Here is a 27,562-nt window from a genome sequence, read left to right on the forward strand (position 1 = left end):
TGTAAAATGTATAATATTTATTTAAACATTGTTTATTCTGTGATCTGATTCAGGTGTAGCAACATCCTCTTAATATGTAGCCATCACTGCTAATGCTCATTAAAACACTTAAGACTTAATTGAATTGCATTTTGTGATCTATTCAAAATTATGCTGCTGGAAACATGCTCAGAATTTGTGTGTTGCAATAATTTGACTAAGTTCTCTCAAAGGAATTTCAGAATGTCAAGATCTATTCGAGAGCATCCATGTATTCAAGTCTCTCTTTCTTCCTCTTTTTTTCTCACACCTGCTGAAGTGAAACTGTGTTTGTTTTGATGACAAAAAATTCTTAGAAATGTTGAAATGTTGAAATTCAAAACAGAAGCCTGCAACAGCATTAAATACTTATTTTATTTATGCTATACCATTGTTTATTTTACAATTATAAGGCTTATTCCAAATATGTAAATATAATATACATAAGGTCATACAGGCATGTATTTATGCAAACTATAAGGCTACATATATTCTTCCAGATGTCCCTAAAATGGAAAAAGTTATGGAATAAGTTAAGTTCACACGTTCACACACACAACTTTGATCATAACATATCATCCAAATCATAAATCATATCAATAAAGCCTTAAAGGGATAATTCACCCAAAATAAATATTTTGCCATCATTAACTAACCCTCACATTGTGCTAATTGACTGGAAGCCAAAGGATACCATCAAACAGTTTGCTGGAGCCGTGCCGTTTACGTGTGCGGTATAGAGGGTCGAAACACACACGGAGCTGTGGCTGATGTAAACACAAGCATTGACTAGAGTGGCGATCATCAGTGGCTGTGTCAGTGCCACGCCGTAGACATGTGCAGTGTGTGGTAGGAGATTTATTCATAATACAGTATAGATAGCTTCACTAGCCTTAAGCTGGAGCTGGTTTCGGGCATGTAAATAATTAAATACATTAGCACAATAATGATAATATTATGTATCGTGATCTTGCAGGCTGACAATAGGACCAACACTACTATAGTATATTATTTACCCACCCTCCATGCATCCTAGATGTATATGACTTCCTTCTTTCAGACGAATACAATAAGAGTTATATTAAAAATAATCCTGGCACTCGCAAGCTTTAGAACTGAATGGCATAGACTGGTGTTTCTCTCCATCAGTCCAAAACAAGTCGATCCATAATAAAAAAAAGTGCCTCACAATGCTCCGGGAGGTCAGTAAAAGCCTCCTTTAACAATCTGATGTATTTTTGTAAGACAAATATCCATATTTAAAATGTAAGAATAACTTTAATCGGTAACACTTTATAATAACGTTCAGTTGTAAGTAATTTATAAGTGGTTAGTTAATGATAAAATAATGATTTGCAAAACATTCATTAATGTTTAATAAGTGATATGCTAACAATTTGTGTATGTTTTGCTAATTCATTTACAAGTTATTTACAAGTTATTAGTTAATTATGAACTAATCATTTACAAAACATGACTATGCATTCATAAGTGATTAATAAGTGATGTGTAAGTATTTTTATATATGTTTTGTAGATTAAGTTATAAATCATTTACAAGTGATTAGATAATGATGAACTTGCAAAACATGATTATACGTTCACAAATGATTATTAAGTAATAGGCTGACAATTTATAAATCTGTAGTAATTTATCTTAAAAAAATAGCATATCATGAAATAATCAAACAGATCCTTAGTAAGTGGTTAATACGTTACTAGTTAATATATTATTTGTCACTTAAAAATAATTACAATATCAATCATTTAAATGTTTATCCTTCGCTGAAGATCGCATCATGAATAAATCATTTACAAATCTTTCTGCATCCCCTAATCTAAAGTGTAAACAATTCATCAGTTATAAATGTTTTACTCATTTTTCAAAGATCTTTCACACAGTGTGTATACCCACATGATGCCCACAAAACCTGGAACCGGTGGTTTGTAAAACATTTACAACTGATGAGTAGTTTACACTTTAGATTAGGGGATGCAGAAAGTGTTGTAAATGATTTATTCATTATTTATTCATCAACAGCTTTTGAATACTTTGTAGTGTGAATACTGCAATGTAAGTGCTGACTGATGAGGGTAAAGATGTTTTATAATGCCCTAATCTGCTGATTGTTTTCTTTAAAAAGAGACCTACCTTAGATCCAAAGTGTTCATGAATTACAATTTAAGTTTGGATAAACTTAAAAAAATTTTAACCATTTACTAAGGATCTGTTTGATTATTTCATGATATGCCATTTTTCATATAATTTACGACAGATGGGTAAATCGTTAGCATAGTACTTACAATAAAATGAACATATCACTTATTCATAATTTATAAATACATAGTCATGTTTTGTAAATAATTAGTTCATCATTAACTACTTACTTGTAAATTAATTTGTAAATGACTTGTAAATTAATAAACAAAACATACACAAATTGTTAGCATATCACTTAATTATCATTTGTGCATGTTTTGTAAATGATTATTTCATCATTAACTAATCACTTATAAAAGACTTACAACTGAACGTTATTATAAAGTGTTACCCTTTAATCTAGCTTGTGCAGTTGTACATGGAACTTGCTGCTTTGGGAAGCTATTGTTCTAATGTAAATTATGTGAAAAATAATGTGTTTTTTGAAACCACCAAGCATGAGAGCATGATCTAGTGCACCCCCAAAACAACATAAAAACTTTGTAAAAGAGCATAATAGGACCCCTGTCACGCATTGGTCGTCTTGTCATCATTAACTCTTGCACTACACATCATGGACTTCATTCCCCACAAGCCACTGCACTAATCACTGCATTCACCTGCTCCTTGTTTCTCACTGCACTGATTACCGCTCACAGCTGCACCTCATCACACTGACTGCATTTAAGCCACTCACACACACAGCTCTGGGCGAAGTCTTAAGGTGCGTTCCGATCGACAGGGTCCCTACGCAGTGTTCACTGCTCCCTACTCCCTTAGCACGGTACATCCGTTGAAGTGGACTTCGCTGACAATAATCGCTCATTTGGAATGCCCTGGAACGTCATCAAAGCAAATCAACGGCAGGGTCACGCAGATTATGATTTAACATAAATAAATATTGTAATTTATTTTACTTTCAAATTTAAATACATATAAAAAACATATAAACGTATGTCTCTAAAAAAATATAGTCCAAATGTATATGTTTAGACCGTTAACACATTAACAGATTTTTGTGGTCTTATCTCACGCACTTTTTTTTCCCCACACAGCCTATATTTAACTATCCTGTGGTAACATTAAATAAAACAAGACAGAGCTTCACCTCGCCAGTTTTACTTTCATTCATAAAATACAATATGCAAATGTAACATGAATCGCCATAACCATTCATAAACACTCTAATTTGTATAATAATAACAACATTTATTGCAACCGCTTCATTTCAGAGCCTTAAAAAAAACTTAAACGGCTCTTCTCCATCATTACTTCGTACTGGTGTCGCGGTGCGCAATGACAGTTGGGTAGTTTTCCCCGTCCACTTCCTGTGAAGTGAAGTACTGATGTTCCCTTATTCCCTATGCCGTTCGCAGTGCCCTTCGAACTGAACATGTTCGCTCCCTTTGGTTTGGAATCTCACTTAAGATGGCGGAATACCCTGTGAAGTCCACTTCGCAGTCCACTTACGGTCGAATGGAACGCACCTTTATTGTTCCTCATGGTCGTAATTCTGAGCGTTTCTTCCCGTGTTTGTTTTCCCGTGTGTTTGATTCCTGGACTCCCTCCCGTGTTTGATTCTCGCTGCCAGCCCCGACCTTTCTGCCTGTTTTTTGACGACGATTTCTGCCTGCCCCTTTGTGTTTGTTTGTTTTGTGTTATCTAATAAATGCTGTGAATGGATCCGCACGTCTCTGACCCTCCTTGTGACAACCCCTTTAAGTCGACTAAAGAGCATTAAAATCATGTTCAGTAAATGCCATTTGATAGAAGTCTGAATCCATCTAACAACTTTTTATTACTTTAGTGCAGTATTTTTAATAGAACAGCATTTAAAACTTTTAAAGTAGTCCTCAACATACATTTATTGTGCTGAATACTATTTATAGTGTGGATAATATTTTATTGAATTGTATTTATTGTTTGTTTGTTTGTGTAATTTTTTATTTTGAAACAATACCCATAATTTAACCTTTGCTTTTCAAGGCGTATTACTGAATATTGGAAGTAAATAAAGAAATCAATATGTAAATATAGCTGCAAGCAGCAATTACGGGGCCAAGCATTCAAAGGGGAAAATGAGGAGCTAAGGATGGCAGGAACAGCTGCAGACCAACTGCAACAATAAGTAAAAGGAAGCAATTTTAAGATGATTTTAATCAAAATTACAGAAAAATTATGTAGAACGCCTATTGATATGATTTAATACTTATTACGTTTGACCAACAGGTGGCGCTGTTATCAGATCGATGTGGTGTGTTTAGTGTGAGTTGACAAAGGTACACACAAAGTTTGGTGTCATTATGTCAAAGTTTTCCAAAGATAAAGCCTCAGAGTCATTTTCACATCAAGCCTAAAATTTATAGAGGTGCTGTACGAAAACGGTTTCATCTATCAACATGAAATCCATAACTTTTTGTCAGCACAGTCAGAAGATGATCTGACTCGATTTTGGTGAAAATCGGATGAACAGTCTAGGACTAGTTCGAAAAAGTATGTTTTCAACATAAATCAAAATGGCGGACAGGAAGTTTGGCCAACTGTGGCATAATTGGTATCTATGTTGTCGGCATGACCCAAGGAATATTTTGAGACCAGTTTCATTACAATAGGCTAATGCTAATCTACAGTTATTAGTATTTTTTATCATTTTAAAACTAATGGTTAATGAATGGTTCATTACTCTTGACCAATAGGTGGCGCTGCTACCAAATTTATGTGATGTAATCAATGTGAGGTGGTAATGCCTCATAAAAAATTTGGTGCACATATCTCAAAGCTTTGCAGAGATACAGCTTTCAGGAAGTTAGGCCAATTTTGGCATTATTGTTATTAATGTTCTCGGCCTAACCCAAGGAATATTTTGAGATCACTTTTATTACAATAAGCCATTTTTTACAGAAGTTATTAGCATTTTTCGAAATTTCGTTATGACTTTTGACCACAAGGTGGCGCTGGCCCCAAAAATTTTATGTACATTCAGGGCATGGTGCCAAACATTTTTGTAATTATTGTCGAAACGATATGCTAATCCGTTCTCAAGATACAGCATTTTAAAGCTAAATTCAAAATGGCCGACACCCGAAATGGCTGACATGGGAAAATTAGACATGGTTTGACTCAGCATGCTCCTCCAAATCTAACGGGATGAGTTTCGAGATTTTTGGCCAAATCACTAAGAAGTTATAAGCAAAAATAGCCAATTTCCATATCTCCTGACCACTAGGTAGCACTGTGACGAAACACTGCAGCAAGCCTCAGGTCATGCTTGTTATAACACACACCAAGTTTGGTTTATATATTCCAAAGCGTTACAGAGATATGGCCTCGCTTCCATTTTTGCACGCTTTTCGTAGAATTAATTAGCGCGTTATTCGAGAACGGTTTGTCCAATCAACTTAAATTCCATAACTTTTTGCCAACATGGTCTGAAGATGATCTGAGCCAATTTATCAGACAAACCGTCTAGGACCTGTTTGAAAAAGTAGGTTTTACAAACAATTAATTATAAAAAAAAAAACTAAATTTGATTTTTGAAATTTGGTGTTCATTCGGCTCGGCATGGCCCAATGATTCAGAGAAAATTGGAATTTTGATTTTGTGGCTTAGGGTTCAAAAGTTATCAGCAAAAACAAAGTGAAAATTTGGACAAGTGATGGCGCTAGTGAGTTTGAGTTAGAGACTCCAAACTTGCTATGCTTAAAGTTGAGACTATCCTCTATTACCCCCAATTTCCACCGGCTGCGTTACGGCTCCGGCACGGCGGCGGAGTCAATAGGTTTCCATTAAAGTCAATGAGTGTATTTCCACTGAATGCGGTACAGCTGCGTTCCGACTCCGGCGATCCGCAGCAGCAGTCCGGAGCAGATACGCAGAGCTTCTATTTTTGCCGGATGCCAGAGCGCTCCGCAGCACTACAGGGCAGAGTACGCAGGACAGGAAGTCGAGTGACAAAACAGAACAGCCAGAAACAAAATAAAAGATCCGTTTAATTTTTTTAAATTTTTTAACTTTATACACCGCGCTCATATTTCCCTACACTACACCTTGAAAACGTCATAATGGGCGGAGACAGGCTTGTTGAAGTTTTCAACCAAGTTTGGCACCAGAATTCGTGAGATTATGGGGCCTCGTGACGTCAGCTGTCAGTCATGACCGCAGCCGTTCCGCAACAAATCCGGACCTGGTGGGTATTGACGGACGACGGAACACGGAGCTGTCACGCAGCGGAGCCGTTCCGCAGCCGTTACGCATCTGGTGGAAATTGGGGGTTAGTGTGCCAAATTATACAACTTTCCCGCAAGCGGTTCTATGGGCTGCCATAGACTTGCGGCGGAAGAAACGGAAGAAGAAGAAGAATAAGAATGCCAACGGATACAATAGGTGCCTAAGAACCTTCGGTGCTTGGCCCCTAAATAGAAAAGGCAATACTAAATTGAAAAGTCAGAATAAAAATGTAATAATCATCCTAAAGTCCTAAAGCATGTGCTATGATACCAGGGTGTTTGTTTTTGTTATGGACTGTCTCTCTGTGTATTACAGGGGCACAGTATTTTAACCCATTACAAAAAGCTCAGAAGCATCTGGAAATGAATGATCACAATAGTACATCTAGAGTATTTTTTTTTTCTGTCATTATTTTTCAAATAATGAAACAATCAAAAACAGCACAAAAAACCTAATCTCTTATATGACATTACAATATAGACTGTACTACAGTTTGGCACAAACTACCGTCATCTGTATAGTCTTTTTGCTTTTTTACAACACACAAACAAAAGTAAATAAAGGGCTTTATAACAGACATTAAATGACAACAATGTACAACAGTGTTAAGAGGCATGTGATATGAAAAATTGTGTAATTTGCTGCATGAAGTGAATTTAATTGTATTTAGTGTGTATTTTAAATTGATAGTTAACCAGAAAATGAAAATTCTGTCAATAATTTGGTGTTTGTTATATATGAAGGTTTACTTTGCAAACACTTTATTAATGCTATACCATGGTTTATTTTACAATTATAAGGCTCATTCCAAATATGTAAATATAATATACATAAGGTCATACATGCCCATTTATGCAAACTATAAGGCTATATATATTCTTTCAGATGTCCCTAAAATGAGAAAAAAAAACTAAATATAGGTTAAGTTCACACATGTCCATTTATGTAAACTTTGATCATACCATCCAAATTATAAATCATAACAATAAAGCCTTAAAGGGATAATCACCCAAAATAAATACTTTGCCATCATTAACCAACCCTCACATTGTGTTAATTGACTGGACACTGGCCACTGGTTCTGCATAATTAGTTTGGGTGCACAGTATCTTTTCAGTTTCACATGGTTTAAATACAAGTATTTTGTTTAATTAGATGTTGTTTAACCCTTTAATGCATGAATAATGGAAAACATTATTTAGATTTTTTTATGATTCTTTTTATTATTTTAATATGATGCTAAAATTGAAATCCATTTTCATTTTTATAAAATTCAGTTTTATAAAAAAATTGTTTAACTGTCCACGTATGTAGACACCATGCAACAAAGGAGTAAAATGGGACATAAAGCCACAGCTGACAATAATATATAATTTTATAGAAGTACCCAGATGTCTGTGCACTTACCACTCTTGTGGATTTTATGAAAGATGCCCAGGCGTAGCGTGGGACACTTACCGAAATGATCGGATTTAAGGAGAGTATTTTCCTAGGGGGTTTCACTACCAGCTCCATGCCATCTAAAGAGACGGAAGAAGGGGATAACCCTCAGATGAGGGGAGCAATGCTGCACCCTACTCCGGACAGAAGCTCGCAAGCTATCTGTCAACAGAGATAACCATGGAGCTGAGACCATCCTGAAATAGTGGACGATAGTAGAGGACAAATTCCTAACCCTGATCCACAGGGAGGATCGCCCTCCAGAAGGGGGCACTTCTCACAGGAAACCCTTAATGAGAAGGGGGAGCGTGCACGGCCCGGTCCACACAGCCTGTAAAGGTCAGGTAGTCCCATGAAGGTGGGTTGGCGCTCATAGAGGACCCTTCTAAAGAAGGGGAGCTGGCGTAACCCGACAGGAGCGAAAGCTCTCACTGTTACCCTTCGTAGAGGGGAGCATACATCCAGATTACAAGGCTGGAGAGTAAAAACCTGAAGTATGAAGGTTAAGCTCCTAACCCTGAAGTACAGGGTGGAAAACTTGGCCACCAAGGAGTGGTGCTCTGTTTTAGTAAACCCTTGAGAAAGGGGGTATGCCAACGTCCTCGTAGAAGGTTAGTTACTCTCAAAGTCTACCCAGGGTAGACTCCCAACCCTAAGAAGGGAGGAAGACTTTCCGCCCGGGGATGGGGCTCTGAAGGGAACCCTAGACAGTAGGGGAGCTATAAGGTCGGTTCCAGAACCCTGCGCACGTGGAGGAACGCGAGTTCTTATGCTCTAAAGGACCCTTTCCTCAGAAAGGGGAGCACTGGGTGCCTTATAGAATCCTGGGAGCTCCAGAATTAAATCATGAGGACAGCTTCCTAGCCCTGAGACCAGGGGGAAAAACCGTCCAAACGGTTTGACACTTCTTAAAACCTTTCCTTGGAAAGGGAAGTGAAATGAGGCCTGAGGAGCGAGAATCGACCCTAAGGTGCCAGCTTTCGAGGTTTTTGACACCGAAAGATGCTCAAGCCCTTTCCACAGAGAGGGGAGCATCCGTCAACCTGGGTGTGGATTCTACATCAAGCTTTACCCCAGCCCTCAGGCTAAAATGAGGTGGCTTGAGATGAGTCACAGAGTGACACTCAGTTAGTAAAACCCTTTCCGCAGAAAGGGGAGCGTTCACATAGGTGAACTAGAATCCTAAACCCATCATTGGAAAGTTGGCCACCTTGCGCCGCTCAAAATAAACATTTTCCGCAGAAAAGGGAGCATCCTTTAGTTGTTCCGAGTCTGTAGCGAGCCCTTCCTCCGCCCACAGGCATAATGTTAAAGGGGGGTGGCCTGCTGGCACTCCATTTAAGCGAACTCCTGTCTCAACAGGTTAGAGAAGCTCTGTTTCCATGGAAACAAGAGGCTAAAAGAGGAAGTTCCTCTAGGTCACTTAAACAGGGTCCAGGGGAATCCTGTGGTTCACTAAGGAGAGGACACGAAGGGGATTCTTGTGGTTCACACAGGCCTGTGGTAAAGCTCCTGTAAGTCATGAGGACAGACTCCTAACCCTGAAGGCCAGGGAGGAACGCCCATCCAGCCGAGGGGGCACTCATTAGGGACCCTTTCCTCGGAAAGGGGAGAGCCCAGCTCGTGCGTGAGGCCTGAAGAGTGAGAATCAGCCTGGACAAGAAGGACAAGCTCCTAACCCAGATGACCGGGAGGAAAACCTGGTTTTGGCAGCGAAAGCGGTACTCTGAATAAACCCTTTCCGCAGAAAGGGGAGTACTACTTAGGTCGAACCGACCATGCCCTTGGGCTAACAGGGGGATCGACCGACACCAGTCTAAGTGGACTTATGTTCCTGTCTCAACAGGACATACATTTCCCGGAGCAGGAACTGGAGGACTGAGAAATTGCTCCTTGGAGACAAAAACTCAGGAGGTACTGGAAGAACCTTCAGCTGATGAGATTACTCCCAGATCTGGAGTCCACAGAGAGGGTCTGGAAAAGGGATTCTCAGAAAAGGCCTGCAAAGGACAGCGTTAAACATGCCATGGGCAGTCCTAAGAAAGAAACTTAGGGAGCTTACCTTGAAGAGGACATAAGTCCTATGTCTAACATATGCTGTAAGGGTGGTTTACCGCACAACCTGTGGCGTGGAGAGGACGAACACTGCCATAACCATAATCCATAGGATCAGAGGGGGAGCATCCGCCGAAGACTCGTCATTCTTTTTCCTGAAACCAAAAACACAACACACAGGCCTGAGACAGTATTAAGTTCCTTTTCTTCTATTAAAAGAAAAAATGGATTGTACTCACCCATAAATGACCTGATTAAACGATTAAACTCAAACTTAAACAAAACCTGTTTAAGGAGTTAAAATCCGGTTCAGAAAATGAAGCCAATGAGCCTGGGAAGACTAACAGATCAGTGGGAGACTTCCGGTTAGTCCTCCTAGAAGCAGCCCCGATTAACAGAGTGGGCTGTCAACTTAAAACCTTAACAGGGGAGACAGCGCCATCTAGGCAAGAGCTTAAAGAGAACTGCTTAAAAACCCCGAAAGGGGAGCAGTTAGTAAGCCAACACACAGACATCCTCAGATTACTGTGTGTGTAGGAGGACCACCAGAAGTGAAAATGACTAAAAGCCTCCAGACCCTGAAAAAGTGGGAGGAATTAACACACAACTAGCCTCAGACAGCTTGTAGTTAATAATGCTGTTCTGCCATAATTATGGCTGAACTAGTCATAGGAATTTATTTTTTTTTTTTTGGCAGTTAATTAATTCCACAATCGCAATGCGCAGCACATATTCGGCTCCCGCGGAAACCAAACATACTCCACCCATTTAGCGTTCAAAATTCCCTCACGAATAAAACAAGCAAGAGCCGTTGGTGACGCCGCAAATGCGTTTGTTAATGCCGCGAGAGGCATACGCACTCATGCAAAATGAGGAACAGAGAAACTCACCTCCCTCCTTTGCGAATGCGTTTTCGCAATGAGCACATCTAGTTCCCTCGGGAGCCGGACATGCTGTTATTACCACACCCACATGCAAGTGGGTATGAGAGCGTGCCTCTTGTTTACAAACAAGCAATGAATTCACCGATTGCATTCTACTCTCTCAAGAGCTGATGTTGCTTGCGTTCTCACCGCACAGCTCGTACCGTGTGAAAGTGCGGGTATCAGATTACCACACACGTCACACGCAGGCCTCCGGTAAGAGAATACATGCACTCCTAGACAAAGAGAAGCTGAAGACAGTGAAGATGTATTGTGTTGCACCGGCGCCCTTTTATGTTATGGTCGCCCGGTAGTGACGCAGCGGCAGCGACGTGAGCACCGCGGTGACGTCATACGCTGTCGCTGGCCATTTCATGTAGTTTTTCTGTGTATTCTTTAGACACGAGTCACGCTGCGGCGTTCCCCCCAAAGCGCCCTCTAGAGGACGCAGTGAGAGTTCCCTTCGAAAGGGAATCTCTGGATGGAAACGCCAAAATGCGCATACATTCTGAAAATGCGCATTAAAAACTTTATGCGCACAACTGAGTAGGATAAACTTTTTATAAAAAAAGGAAAAATGTGCATAAACTACGATGGAAACACTTTTACCGAATAAATTCCTCCATGCGTATTAAAAACATCATGTGACTGCACGATGGAACGGGATAACTCGACTACGACCCATCTTGTTGCACAGCATCAGAAATGTTGTATTGGTCATTCTGAAATGTTTCCTTCACCAGTTTTGTCACTTGACCACCACATTTAGATTTTTTTTTTTATAGTAATAAAAATCATTTAGTTCAGTTAGAGAACAAACAGTGCAATTAAAAACTGAACTCAGCTGCTCAACAGTCGCATCACAGATCCGCCACAGGAGTCCGATTTCATTCATCACACGAGGAGTGTGAGCCGTATGGAAGCAAATTAGTCTCATTAATAATTCACACAAAAGACACGATGCACACATGCGTGTCCCAATTCACGTGCATGAAAAATATATATATATATATATTCACAAAAACCAATTCACGTGCAAAAAATAAGAATATAAATTCATAAAATACGTTTCACAAATTGCAAAACACAATTCACAAATTTACAACTGTGTACAACAATTTTGAATGTTTAAAAATCACGAGTGTATCCCGGACTGTGAATGTACGAATAGCCTTTTTTGCGTGTGCATTTTTTAGACTTGCGTGCGTGTTTTTGAGACTTTCCTGGCAGAGAACTCCTACCACGGGGGTCACTCGTACACTTTAGCCGATCAGATTTGAGCCTGCCGATCGACCAATCATAACCCGCTGTGGGCGTGCCTACCTTACCTTACATCATCAGCGCGAGTCCATAGTTCCAGAATCCAGATTCAGCTGTTGATCGTCTCATTTTGTTTTATACTGCATGCTTACTTAAAAATCGGTCGTTTAGACACTCGTTAACGTGACCAGTGTAAGCCAGCAGCTGCTCAGAGTGTATTAGATTTTAATATTTATCGATTGTTATGTTTATTTAATAAAGAATCATTCACGTGGATAACATACCGCATAAAGATATTAAAATTATAAACTCAATATAAAGTATAAAATAAGGTTTTTACAGATGGGACATGTAATTAAATAGAAAATGAAAATGATCTATTTGGATATTTTTCAAGCAGTCTCTTGTGGTTTTGTTTTTTTATTGAAAACAGGAAAGAGCTGTAAGAGCAAAACTTGTCTTGTGTCTCAAATCCTACGATGGCACACATTGAGTTGATGACGATGTAATAACATACACACATTGTAAACCATGTACATTTAATTTAAGATTGTTTACGTTGCAGCCTGCAGATACTATTTATTTCAGAATTGTGAGGCTTATGATGTACAAGTAGCTGCTCCTAATTCAACCTCTGCCACAAATTGTGATGTGAATCTAGAAGTTTCATTTGGAACTGTAACTCTTTCAAAACAGTCATGCTGCAACCCATCCATTTTGACAGTTTCAACTGATTTAAGTCATGCATTATTACTACATTTCTTTTAGAATGGTACCCTATGACTTAATATTTGTTAAGGCATAAAGCTTTTTTATGCATTGGTAAATGTTCTGGTTTTATGTCAGAATTGAAACATTCAAAACAAGTCAGAACTTGAATGAAGTATACTGAATAATCTTTGGTGCATTCCTTTTTATGATCAGTCTGTCTGAATGACCAGCAAATTTCACAACTGGTAATACTGAAGCAAATACAATAACCTAACCCAATTTTGCTAACCTAACATCTGCTAACCAACATCATCTTGTGTATTGTAATCTCAAAGATTTTTACATCACTGCTCAACATAAAATTAAACATGGTTAATCACAATAATATAATATTTTAAAAAAGTAAATGAATGTTGATTACATAAAAAAATGCATAAAGGTAAGGTACAGAAAAGAGATAAAGATTAATGTGAATGAAGAGGTCTGTATCTGTCATCCAGATGTTGTTCCATAGTGTTAAATCCTGAAAAATGCAAGGAAAATGATTAGTGTGTTTTAATTAAACACTGCATCCAGTTGCACAAATGGTTAGTACAAACACACCCTTATTCATACACTGAGTTCTCGCGAGGTCTATCATCATTACATAAAGCTATAATAATAAAGGCAGGGTCAGTGCTAAGTGGGAGCTAGACCCAGCGTTGTTAAACAAAAACATGGCAATGAACAGAATTCGTTCTTCATTTTGGCCAATATACAGGACATTGTGGCTAACACAAGACAGAATCTTTGGAAACACTATCTGTTTTCAAAGCAGCCGCTGGCTTACACTGGTCACGTTAACGAGTGTGTCTAAACGACCGACTTAACCTTTAGTTTTTAAGCATGCAAAATAAAACAATACACCTTTACTAGGCTAGTTACCTTAAATAAATCGATCAACAGCTGAATCGTATCTGGTTTCTGGAACTATGGACTCGCACTGATGATGTAACGTAAGGTAGGCACAGATTTAAGTGCCGGTTACTACCTGTGGACTACTTCAGTAGTTTTGAAGTTCAACTACTTAAGTTTGGCACTGACAATGAATTTTCTGAATTCTTATCTTCTCTGGTTCCTTTTTTTTTTTTTTTTTTTTTACTTTATTTTTTATGGAACATTTTTAGATCAAAGGAAAAGAAAGAAACAAAAAAAAATCCAAATAAAACAAATACAGTAGGGGGTATACATTCTGTTTTTTAACAAGTATGCATAAAATTCTAATTTGTACTTGTACATTATTTATATTCAGTGGTTGTTTATATTACAGTATTCAGTCCATTTCTTCCAATATTTTAGAAACAAGTCCTTTTTGAGTCTCAAAATAAAAGTCAATTCTTCCATATTACATATTTCTTTAACAATTTCTATCCATTCACCAAGTGAGGGGGTGTCTTGCTTATACCAATGCCTGGTGATGCTCTTCTTACATGCTACACTTAATATATTTACAAGATACACATCTTTTTTCAACACAATGTCTGCAAAATTTCCAAGATACAATGTTATAAAATCTCTTGGTACTTCATATCCTAAGATCTTTTTAAACTCCGATAAAACCATGTTCCAAAAAGGTAATATCTTTGTACAACTCCAGAAAATATGAAAATGGTCAACATCGACCTGACCGCACATCCTCCAGCATAGTTGTGATGTAGATAATTGTTTACTTTTAATTTTAGGAGTAATGAAAAAACGCACCAAATTTTTCCATGCAAACTCTTTCCACCTCCGTGAGCAGGTAATTGTATGTTGTGACTTACAGGAAAAATACCATTTTTCATTTGGAATTTCTTCCTCTAATTCTTTTTCCCATTTCTGCTTAATATAGCTAGATGAGTCTTTTCCACTCTCCCTCAGGGCCAGGTAGAAAGAAGAAATTATTTTAGGATTATTCCTTGTGTAGGATTCAGTTATCAATTTTACTAACTTGTTCAATTCAGTAGTACCCATTCTTTTATATTCTCTTTCAAAATAATCCCGAATTTGTAAATAACGATAAAAATCTTTATTATCCAAATTATAATTGTGTTTTAACTCTGAAAAACTTTTGAATTGTTTTTGTGCAACGAAAGTGCACAATGCAGTTAAACCTTTGTTTGCCCATCTTTTGAAACCAGCATCAAAAAGCCCTGGTTTAAAATTATGGTCAAAAGACACCCATCTCAGCAATATAATCTGGTTTTGTAGGTTATACCGCTCGACCAATTTGAACCACACCTCAAGTGTGTTAACTGTTATTTGAGGTTATTTTTTAGGGCTAAGAATTTTTCTTTGTCACCTAAAAGACATTGTATAGGCAGTCCCTGGCTTGTCTGTTCTATATTTTTCCATTTAGACGTAAAACTAGGGTTACACCAGCAAACACAAGACCTAATTTGTGCTGCATAAAAATATTCCAGTAGATTTGGCAAGGCTAGCCCTCCTTTGTCTTTTGCTAGCTGTAACGTTGTGTATTTTATTCGAGGTTTTTTCCCTTCCCAGACAAATCTTGAAATTGTCTTGTCCCAAGCCCTGAACTGATTCTTAGGAATCATTACCGGCAGAGCCTGAAAAAGATACAGTAATCTCGGAACAATATTCATTTTCACTACCTCTATTCTTGAACTAAATTCCATAGGTAGAGTTGACCATCTCTCGATATCTCTTTGGATGTTTTTATTAATGATATTATAATTTTTATGATAGAGTTCTGAATATTCTTTGGTCAGAATTACCCCAAGATATTTAATATATTTTGCCTCCCATTTTAGATTACAAGTTTGCCTAATTAATTGTGAAGGGGAGAAATTAAATGTTAAAACCTGAGTTTTTGAAACATTTATCTTATAACCAGATAATTTACCAAACTCTAGCAGTAGATTCATAAGTACAGGGAGAGCAGTTCCAGGCTCCCTAAGATAGATAATTACATCATCAGCAAACAACCCAATTACATGATGTTCTCCTCCAATTCTTATCCCACTCAAGTTCTCACTTTGCCTAACTGCTTGAGCCAAAGGCTCGATGTAAAGAGCAAAAAGAGTAGGGCTTAAACAACAGCCCTGTCTCGTACCCCTATATAAATTAAAACTGGCTGTCAAATTTCCATTTACCTTAATTCTGGCTCTTGGATCTGAATAAATTGTTCTAATACACTGTATTGAGTTTTCACTAAAACCAAATCGTTCAAGCACCTGGTACAGAAAGGCCCAATTGACACTATCAAATGCCTTTTCTGCATCAAGGCTCAAAATAGCTGCACATTCATGGTTCTCTGTAATTTTATCTATGACATGTAGTGTTCTCCTTATGTTATCATGTGTTTGTCGGTTCTTGATAAAACCAGTTTGGTCCTCATCAATTAGGTCGGGTAAAAATGTTTCAATCCTTTTACAGAGAATTGAAGTATATAGTTTATAGTCCACATTTAATATTGAGATTGGTCTATATGAATCACAAAGTTCTTTATTTTTACCCTCTTTTGGGATTACTGTTATGACAGCGTCCCTCCATGATGGGGGGAGTTTGCCTTCTTTAAGAGTCTCATTTAAAGATCTTAACAAGATTGGTTTTAAATCCTCTCTAAAAATCTTGTACCATTCAGATGGGAGGCCGTCACTGCCTGGAGATTTATTGTTTTTTAGTCCACTTATCGCTTTATCTATTTCTTCCATCATGATTGGTGCAGTGAGGAATTTATTTTGTATTGTGCCAATTGTGGGTAGATCTAGTGTGTCCAGAAATGTTTTCATCTTTTCTATATTTACAGCTGGGGGTTGAGAATATAGTGATTTATAATACTTCTCAAAAATAGTTTCTATCTTTTCTGGTTCATATACTAATTGCTTCATCTTAGGATCCTGAATTTTGTAGACCGTATTCAACGTCTGTTGTTTCTTTAATCGTTGTTTCTTTGTACTTTTAGGGCCAGACTCGTAATAAGATTGCTTTGTGTATCTCAACTTTTTCTCTAACTCACTTTTCAAAATATCATTTATCTTTCCCCTTATTTCTCTCATTTGTTTATGTATCTCTTGGTCCTGTTTATTTTTATGTCTGTGTTCTAGAGTTTGTAATTCTTTAACTAGGTTATCATATGTTGCTAATCTGGCTTTTTTAAAAGCTGCAGTCATTGCTATTATTTTCCCCCTTATAACTGCCTTAGCAGCGTCCCATACAAAAATGGGGCTAACATCTCCTTTATCATTCTCCTCCTTATATAATTTAATATCATTTTTTATTTGTTTAACTATTTCCTTATTATTTAATATTCCTACATTAAGTCTCCACAATGTGTTCTTTTTTCGAGTGTTCATGTCTATTTTTAATTTTATTACACTATGGTCTGATAAATCTGCTACACCAATTTCACATTCTTTCACTTTATGTTGATCTTCTTTACTTATCAAAAAATAATCAATTCGCGAGTGGACTTTATGTGGCACTGAATAATGAGTATAATCTCTGGATAGTGGGTGAATCTCTCTCCACACGTCAATTAGGCCAAGATCTTCCATGAGGTTCCTAACTCACTTTGAAATTTGTCTTTTTCTATTACAGTGGCTGGTGGTATCCAGTTTCGGGTTTAATACTACATTAAAATCCCCCCCTAAAATTAGAACTCCCTCTGTCTCTTGAGCTACTACATCAAAAAGGTGTTTGAAAAAATTTTGATCACTTTCAGGTGGGGCATCTCTGGTTCCTTTTTATGACAAACTGCTAATTTTAGGAGATTTCAATATTCATGTGTGTTGTCCCTCTCATCCCCTGGTTAATGAGTTTCTTCAAATTATTGACTCTTTTAATTTGGTTTTGTCTGTGTTTAAGCCTACACATGCTAAGGGTCACTGATTAGATCTGGTTTTGTCATTGGGGTTTTCAGTTTTAAATTTGCAAATTGATGACTTCTTTCTCTCCGACCATAAACCAGTATTGTTTAACTCGGTTCTTAATATTCTAATGGCTGATTCTATACCCTGTGGTCGCTAAATTCGTTCTGTGAACTCTTCTACGTGTTTGTTTGCAGATGCATTTTCGAGTGACATTTGCCCCGTCATGACTTCCTTTTTAGATCTGTCTGTGGCTGAGCAGCTTTCTCAATTCAATTTTCACTGTAACAATGTTTTGGACTCGTTTGCCCCTTTTAAAATTATGAACTTCTGGTGAAACCATGGCTTAATAATGTTACTAGGACTTCTAGACAGGAATGGAGGAAGGCTGAAAGAAAGTGGAAGAAGGATAAGCTCCAAGTCTCATATGATATCATGAGAGACTGTATGACAAATTATCAGCACTCAGTCAAGACTGCCAGGGAAAGTTATTTTGCTAGTTTGATTACAAAACATGCTCACAGTCCTAAGATTTTGTTTAACACTATTGATCAGGTTTTAAATCCTTCTACTCTTTTATTTCCTGATGCCTCTACCACAATTTGTGAAAAGTTCCTGCATTATTTTGTCGATAAAATCGACTCTTCAGTTCCTTTTAATTGTGGTGTGCCTCAGGGTTCTATTCTGGGTCCGTTGTTATTTTAATTATATCTGCTTCCTTTGGGTCGTATTTTTTCAGAAATATAATATTCCTTATCATTTGTATGCATATGACACGCAGGTTTATTTTCCGCTAAACCATAAGGACAATTGCAACATACTTCCTTTGCTAAATTGTCTGACCGAGGTTAGATCCTGGCTGGCTGCAATTTTTTTTACATTGAATGACTCCAAATCTGAGATTGTAGTTTTTGGCCCACCTGCCTCTATTACTTTGACTAACAATCAGTTAGGCGCACTATCTGAAACTGTGGTAGAACATTACGGTTTTCAGATAGTAGGTTCATTTTCGTGCCTCGATCACGTCTGAAATTAAAAGGTGATCGTGCCTTCTCGATTGCTGCCCCTAGATTATGGAACGATTTACCAGCATATATTAGGTTGTCTCCAGATATTGTAAGCTTCAAATCTCATCTTAAGACATATTTTTATTCTTTAGCTATTTGTTTTTATTTAAGTATAAGTGAATGCATGTGTGTTATTTATGCATTGAAATTGTTGAATATTGTTTTGTGAAGTTATGTTTGAATTGTACAGCACTTTGGTCAGCAGTCGCTGTTGTAAACGTGCTTTAGAAATAAAATTTGCCTTGCCTTGCCTTGCCTTGGATGGAAACGCTGCTTGCAAGTTAAATTCGCATTTTTAGATGGAAACATAACTATTGACTCCCTCTGCCAATGCATTGATGAAAAACAGTCTTCAGTTAAGCAAAGAGAAAACTGAAATCATTGCATTGAAAAGATGAATTTTTCAAGGTGAATGCATCACTTAACTCTAGGGGTCAAACAACAACAAAAAAATCAAGTCAAGAATGTTGTTATTCTGGAGTCCAACCTTAGTTTCCATAGTCAATGTCAAAGTAATAACCAAATCAGCATATTATGATCTCAAAAAAAAAAAAAAAAAAAAAAAAAAACACTGCGAGAATTAGATGCTTCCAGTCAAGACTTGGAGAAACTCGTGGTGGACTATAGTAATGGTCTCTTCACCGGCCTGCCCAAAAAGACCATAGCCATTAGACACTTCATACAGAAGGCTGCTCTCCGTAATTATTACTACACCGCGTTCCAAATTATTATGCAAATTGGATGTAAGTGTCATAAACACACAGTTTTTTGTTTTTCAATTAAACTCATGGATGGTATTGTGTCTCATGGCTCTTTGGATCACTGAAATGAATCTCAGACACCTGTGATAAATAGTTTGCCAAATGAGCCCAATTAAAGGAAAAGTACTTAAGAAGGATGTTCCACATTATTAAGCAGGCCACAGGTTTCAAGCAATATGGGAAAGAAAAAGGTCTCTCTGCTGCCGAAAAGCTTCAAATAGTGCAATGCTTTGGACAAGGTATGAAAACATTAGATATTTCACGAAAACGTAAGCGTGATCATTGTACTGTGAAGAGATTTGTGGCTGATTAAGAGCACAGACAGGTTCGTGCAGGTAAAGGCAGAATGAGGAAGGTTTCTGCCAGACAAATTCATCAGATTAAGAGAGCAGCTACTAAAATGCCATTACAAAGTAGCAAACAGGTTTTTGAAGCTGCTGGTGCCTCTGGAGTCCCGCGAACATCAAGGTGTAGGATCCTCCAGAGGCTTGCAGTTGTGCATAAACCTACTATTCGGCCACTCCTAACTAATGCTCACAAGCAGAAACGGTTGCAGTGGGCCCAGACATACATGAAGACTCATTTTCAAACAGTCTTGTTTACTGATGAGTGTTGTGCATCTTTGGATGGTCCAGATGGATGGAGTAGTGGATGGAACATGTCCCAACAAGGCTGCGACCACAACAAGGAGGTGGCGTTTTTGGCCGGAATCATAGGGAGAGAGCTGGTTGGCCCCTTTAGGATCCCTAAAGGTATTAAAATGACCTCGGCAAAGTATGTCGAGTTTTTGACTGACCACTTTCTTTCATGGTACAAAAAGAAGAACTGTGCCTTCCGTAGCAAAATCATCTTCATGCATGACAATGCACCATATCATGCTGCAAATAATACCTCTGTGTCATTGGCTGCTATCTGCATAAAAGATGAGAAACTCATGGTATGGCCACCATCCTCCCCTGACCTCAACCAGATTGAGAACCTTTGGAGCATCCTCAAGCAAAAGATCTATGAGGGTGGGAGGCAGTTCACATCAAAACAGCAGCTCTGGGAGGCTATTCTGGCATCCTGCAAACAAATTCAATCAGAAACTCTCGAAAAACTCACAAATTCAATGGATGCAAGAATTGTGATAGCGATATCAAAGAAGGGGTCCTATGGTAAGATGTAACTTGCCCAGTTAGGATGTTTTTGATTGAAATAGCTTTTGATTTCAGTAAATATAACCACCTAATGCTGCAAATTCAGCAAATGAAATTTTCAGTTCTTTACAACCTATACAATGTTTTAACTCTGTTGTGCATAATAATGTGGAACAGTGCATTTTCAGTTTTTTATTTTTGAAATAAATACTGTTATCATTAGGAGGTTTGTTCAATAAAATTCGAATTATACCCTAATGGTTGATGACTTAAAAATTATACTGACTGTCATTTGCATTGACTAATTATGAAAACCAGAGTAAGATATCATTTGCATAATAATTTGGAACGCGGTGTAAAAGCAGTATGTCTGAGCATACCACACCAGTCCTCTTTACACTGACTCCCAGTTGATTTTAAAGTATTATTACGTGTTTATAAATCACTCAATGGCCAAGGACCTTCATTTTAAATATTGTTTTTTTTATCATTTTAAAATGTTTATTCTCTGCTCTTATTGTTTTGATTATTTTTATGATTGTTGTAATTCCTTTTTAAGTAAAGCATATTTGGAATTACCATTGTATATGAAATTCGCTATATAAATAAACTTGCATTGTCTTGCCTAGCCTACTAAAAATACTGTCTAATATCAGCGTCTTCATGTTTTGGATAGTATATTGGTTCTATATATTTAGTCTAAATCATATTTCTGACCTACACTAGAGGGCAGCTGCAGAAAGGCATGCTAAAGAGACGTTTTCACTGAATTAAAAAAAAAACTAAAATAACAAATGTTGGGTTAGAGTTTTGATCACATGAACATTGCTTCTTCTTGTGGGTTTTATGTTAGTAACTCAAAGGCATCAGTCACTGTGTCTACTTTGACTACTGGGGGAAAGGAACCGAAGTCACCGTTTTATCTGATATTGTTAAAATTTTCTGTTATTCCGTTTTTACTCACTTTTTTTAGATCAGGAAAGTAGTCTCGTCTCAAAGTAACATTCAGACGTATTTACAATTTTATCGTTGCTAACAATTGAAGGGGGCGTCGGTAATCATACACAATGTCCAGAAGTATGCACTAAAATGTCTCAAAATTAATCGCTTTGATAGCTATAGCACGGCGGGGTGTAAATGTAGGGTTATAGTATGACTCTTATCACAAACCTTCATGCTGTGACGGTGCTTTTGACTACTGGGGAAAGGGAACAACGGTGACTGTACCATCAGGTAAGAAATCCGATTTTTGTTTAGGTATACGAGCCAAACAAAGAAATGTTTATTCCACTGGAAATAAAAAGATTATGGACATTGCTGCATTTATGCGATAAACAGGACTGTAGCTGGTTTGCTAATATTAAAAATCGTTAGTGTTTTGTGCGCTAAAAAATTTATAAGTATCACTGTGACTATGCTGCCCTCGACTACTGAGGAAAAGACACGGTCACAGTGACATCTGGTAAGAAGTAAAATGTAGCTATTTTTTTTTTTTTTTTTTTTTTTTTTTTTTAAGAAAGGTTGGCATTTGTTTTTAAGCTTAAAAGTTAAACTAAATTCACAGACCGCTGGTCCGTTTTGCAAGAATAAAAGACTGAATTAAAAGAATAAACAGTCAAATTTGTAGGTTAGGATAATACATCAAAATGAATTAATACGAGCGTGCATAATAGCTATTTTTGTACAATATCCATGGGTAAAACTGTCATTGTGACAATGCTTTTGACTACTGGGGAAAAGGAACCATGGTCACTGTCTCGTCAGGTAAGAAAAACCTACTAAAGCAAAATCTGATAAGTACGAGAAATTGTGACAGGTATAAATCAGGGCTGATTTTATCAAAAAGTTGTTTTTACATTTAAGCAGTATTTAAATGACGATTCACTTGTCGATTAGGACAATAAAAGTCGGGACTTTAGAGTTTTGCTGGAAACGCAAAGATTCACGTTATTTCTGAATAATTAAATTTCAAATAATTTAATGTGTACGCATTCAGATAAAACAACGAATCGGCTGCATGTTATTTAACTGATAACTGAGCATTTATGAGTTGCATTTTTTACTGCTGTAACATAAAAAGAATATTGTGTAACTGGGCTTTCGACTACTGGGGAAGCGGCACCAAAGTCACCGTAACAAACAGTAAGATTTTATTATCAATGGCAAGGTCAGGTGTAGCATAAAATAAGACAAAATATCACATTGATTATTATTATAATTATTATAATTATAATTATAATTATTATTATTATTATTATTATTATTATTATTATTATTATTATTATTATTATTATTATTATTATTATACACGATATTGCTAAAAGTATTGGGACACCCACTTCTGATGAACAGGTTTGACTGATTTAATAATTTCCTTTGTGTATAAGGCAAGGTTCAAAAATAAATTAATGATTCAGTTAGTGTAAAAGAACTTGACTGGTCTGCAGAAAGTAAAGTCATAATCTCAGCTGAACACCTCTAGTGTTACTTTAACAGACCTTGAGCCAAAAACACATCACCAAACACCAATGACTTGTACATACATCATATGGACAAAAGTATTGGAACACCTCTTCTTTAGAACAGAAAAAGGGACAACAAAACAACAAAAAAGATCAACAAAAATGGAAACAATTCATGTATTTATCAATTGTGTTTCCTTTTCTGCTGCAACCGTTTTGGAACCCATACCCTAACTCAAGACAAGAGATGGTCTGTTAGGATTAGGACTTTGCTTTCTGCAGACCAGTCAAGTTCTTCCACACTTAGTGAATCAATCATTTCTTTTGGAACCTTGCCTTATACACAGAGGCTTTGTCATGTTAGAATAGAAAAGGGTCCTGTCAAAGCTGTTGCTATCAAATTAGAAGAACACAGTCCCCTATTGAATAACATTATATGCTTAAACATAAGGATTTGTACCCATGGAAATAGCTACTCCATATTAAAAAAAAAAATTAAAAATTGCAGTTACAAATTGATTCAATTATGATAATTTTTTATACGATTTCATAGGTCAAAGTGCTATATAATACTGTCATTTAAAATTCTCCAAAAGTTGATCGACCAAAGTGTTATTAAGGAAAATAAATGTAAATATTTATTTAAATGTAACATTAATATAAAACAGAATATAAAATCTATTTTATTTAATATTGTGTTTTGTCAATTATTTGAACAATTCAGTAACCTGACAGACAAAGCAGAATCAGTACAAGAGATTCATATGACAGTCAATTTATTCTATAACTAACTAACAACAAAACTATGGATTCATATTAAATGATTTTATTATTATTATTTAATTATTGAACTCAATTTACTCAAGCCTAGCAAAGATGGCTAAAATGGGTAACACTTTACAATAAGGTTCATTAGTTAAACATTAGTTGATGTACTAACTAACATGAACTAACCATGAGCAATACATTTGTTACTGTATTTACTAATCTTCATTAACGTTAGTTAACGGAAATACAGTTGTTCATTGTTTGTTCATGTTAATTCACACTGCATTAACTAACGTTAACAAGATTTTAATAATGTATTAGTAAATGTTGAAATTAACATTAACAAAGATTAATAAATGCTGTATAAGAGCAGTTCATTATTAGTTCATGTTAACTAATGTGGTTAACTAATGTTAACTAATGAACCTTATTGTAAAGTGTTACCAAAATGTAAGGCTAATTTATTAAAGAGAGAGAGAGAGAGAGAGAGAGAGAGAGAGAGAGAGAGAGAGAAAATAAAATAAAAGATTAAAACTGTTTTGAATGGCTACATTTTACACATGTGAACATTCAGATGAAATTTTTTAAAAATTAAGAAGAGTACAGACAATATTATATGTGTCAATATGAGATTCTTGTCAAAAAGTGTCACTATTTTATTTTATTTTTTATTTTTTAATTTTTTTGTTCAATGATGCCAGTTATAATAACTTGTGGTTTTGGTGTATGTGTTTTTGTTCCCTTATTTAGATCTTAAGAAAAAACCAGATGTGTTCACAATGTCTCAGTGTGAATCTTCCTCGGATTCCCAAATTATTGGCTGTCTGGCCTCTGGTTTTTCACCCGCTTCTCTTAAGTTCAAATGGAAGGATCAGGATGGAAATGACCTGAGTAGTTTCACAGATTACCCTACAGTACAAAATGGAGTTGAGACTTTTAAAGTCAGTCTTTTGAATATTACCAAAGAGAAATTTAATCAAAGCAATATAACTTGTGAAGCAATGCACCAAGAAGGCAACGTTAAAGAACCGTTCAGAAAAGGTAAAGACAGTCAAAAACAGCTGTTGTTATGAAATTTAAGTTGTTCTCCAGATATATAAGTATATAAAGATAAATTGTTTTAATTACAGTGAGTCCCCAAAAACCAACCCTGAGTGTGGTTCCTGTAATAACTGAGATAAGTACATCTGTGATGTGTGTTGCTGAGAATTTCTACCCTAGGAACCTCACTCTACAGATGAAAGAACAGGATAACAAAATCCGGAAATCCAAATTGGATTATAAAGTAAATACTGAAGGTCTTTACACAGCATACAGTCTTTATAAAGTCAGCAGTGAAACTTGGAATTCAAATACTAACTATACCTGTGAGGTTTCATACCAGACAGAACAGATTTTTAAGACAGCAAACTTCAAAGGTAACTTTGTTTGTTTGTTTGCTTCTGTTTCAAATTCACACAAAAATGCATTCCTTCAAACTGATCCCAGTGTATGATTTACAGACATACACACAAATCCAAATAGGCTACATTAAATCATATTTACTTTCTTACTCCCCTGTAGCTAAGTTTGCAATGACACTGAAGCCACCCAATAACAAAGAAATATTTGTAAACGATAAAGTTGTCTTGCAAGCTGTTGTTTCTGGAGATATACAAGTGGCAGTGGAAAAAGCTTCAGTGTCATGTGAAGTGAAGAATGTACCTGTAACCCCTGAAAATATCACTACAGGAAAAACCAGCTTTTCAAGTGATGTTTCACAGTTTATAAAAAAAATCAATGTCACTGTCGATACAACAAAATGGTTTGATGGTGAAATGGTCACCTGCACCACCAGTGACACAAATAACAAAGATATCCAGGAGAAAATCCATTTTGATAAAGGGGGTAAGTCAGTGTGAAACTTATATTTAACTTTGTGGTTCAATGTGCAGTTATAGATGCTAAAAGTTTGAAAACAATGTTATTGCCTGGCAAAAAATTGTATGATCGTTTGAAATGTTTTCAGTGTCAAAAAGACTAGACTGAAACCTTTTTCACTTCCTTTAATTCAGATGGAAATGAACCCAGTGTTACCGTTTACAAGCATGACGGTGAGGAAGTCACAGATCCTATCTCGCTGGTCTGTGAGGTCACCAGTCCTAAACTCGGTGACGTCTACATCATGTGGAAAGAGGATACAAAGCCTTACATAGAGGGCATAACCAGTGCTCCCATCTATCAAAAGGACTCCACGTCTGTTGTCAGCATCCTGAAAAACCAAGATCCTAAATCCGCCTTCAACTGTGCAGTCATACATGCCAACATGAGCAATAGAAAATCTCCATCAAAAGCTTCAACAAGCAAAAGTAAATGCCCAGTACTTTCATGTAAATAATGTGCAAGCATTCCTAAACTATCATTGTTTATCTGTTGTTCAGTGTGCCAGTGCTTTTGTCCTGTTGCTCTCTTGTCAGATTATGTACAGTATCTTCAATGTTGTTTTTGTGCATATATCTGTATGTGTGTATCACTTTACTACATGAGTCTAACATCAAGTCAAATTACACTCATGACTATATGTTTAATCTGATATTTACTTACATGTTGCATGTAAGTAAATATGGTCACATGGAAACATTGTCAGAACAATTTCATTGAGCTTCTTCATGTTTTGTTCTGTGCTTACTGTACTGCTGTTAGCTTCAAATATAACATGCCATTTCTGCCATTTTGTTTTACAAACAATAAATATTTGTGTTTGCATGATATAGTCCAGCTCTCAATTGTTTTCCTAATCAAAAACTTGTCGTGCTTCACTTTCTGCTCCCGTTTTTTCTTAGTATTTAGACAAATGAGAATATTTTTGTCTGTCTCTAGTAAAGCCACTTATTCAGTTCTAAAGATAACCATCAAATGAATTATTGACCTTTGCAAACAATTCAACATACAGATGATATATGTGACTATTTTTATATGCACTTGTATTATTAGTATGTCAACTAAAAATAGTAAGTTACTTGATAAGCATACCATACATGTAATACTATGCCTATGTATATTTTTTATAAAGTGTATGTTCTAATGCACTAACAATGTCTAACAGACAGAACTATAATGTACTGTATGTTTGTCTCAATGTGCACTTAGTTGTGTGTGCAAATTAATGTACTTGTGTATACGTATGCAGTACATAAAGCCGTCATGTGCTGAAGTGTTACTAACTAGAAGTCTAATAATACTGAACTTTAAATTCATGTTGTATTATTTATGTTTTCATGTATATGTTGCACATGTGTTTTCTCTTTCAGGTGAGCCACCCGAGCCAGAAAATGGCTTTGCTCTGGACTGCAATAAAGATGTTCTGGACGAGGATGAGTTCAGAAGTCTCTGGTCCACTGCCACCTCATTCATCTTCCTCTTCCTCTTTTCTCTGGCCTACAGCGCTGTACTCAGCTTCTTCAAGGTAATACAAATTTGACTCAATAACATGCAGAACATTTTAAGTAAGATGATGCCTTTTGGAACTTTACTTCATGATGCTAGTGTTATATACATGCTGCAATTTAGATTGTATTATGATTTTATACAATCTATTGTATTATATTGTTTTATATATTTCCCCCCCCCCCCCCCCCCAGGTGAAGCAGTGATGATTTGTTAAAATAACTTGTGAAGACTCCAGTGTTTCTTATTTGTTTTG

General features: G+C 36.6%; 1 protein-coding gene and 1 gene segment (V, D, J or C); both read left to right on the top strand.

The window, feature by feature from the left end:
• The window catches only part of ighd (immunoglobulin heavy constant delta), a 157,922-nt gene that overhangs the window by 80,126 nt on the left and 50,234 nt on the right, over positions 1-27,562 (top strand). The gene's annotated exons all lie outside the window — the stretch shown is intronic.
• LOC141342308 (Ig mu chain C region membrane-bound form-like) lies at positions 22,396-27,340 on the top strand. The segment is given in 4 exon segments: positions 22,396-22,414; positions 24,631-24,921; positions 25,011-25,298; positions 27,171-27,340. Coding segments are annotated over 4 exon segments (768 nt in total).

This window comes from Garra rufa, chromosome 1, assembly GCF_049309525.1.
Source record: "Garra rufa chromosome 1, GarRuf1.0, whole genome shotgun sequence".
NCBI lineage: Eukaryota > Metazoa > Chordata > Actinopteri > Cypriniformes > Cyprinidae > Garra > Garra rufa.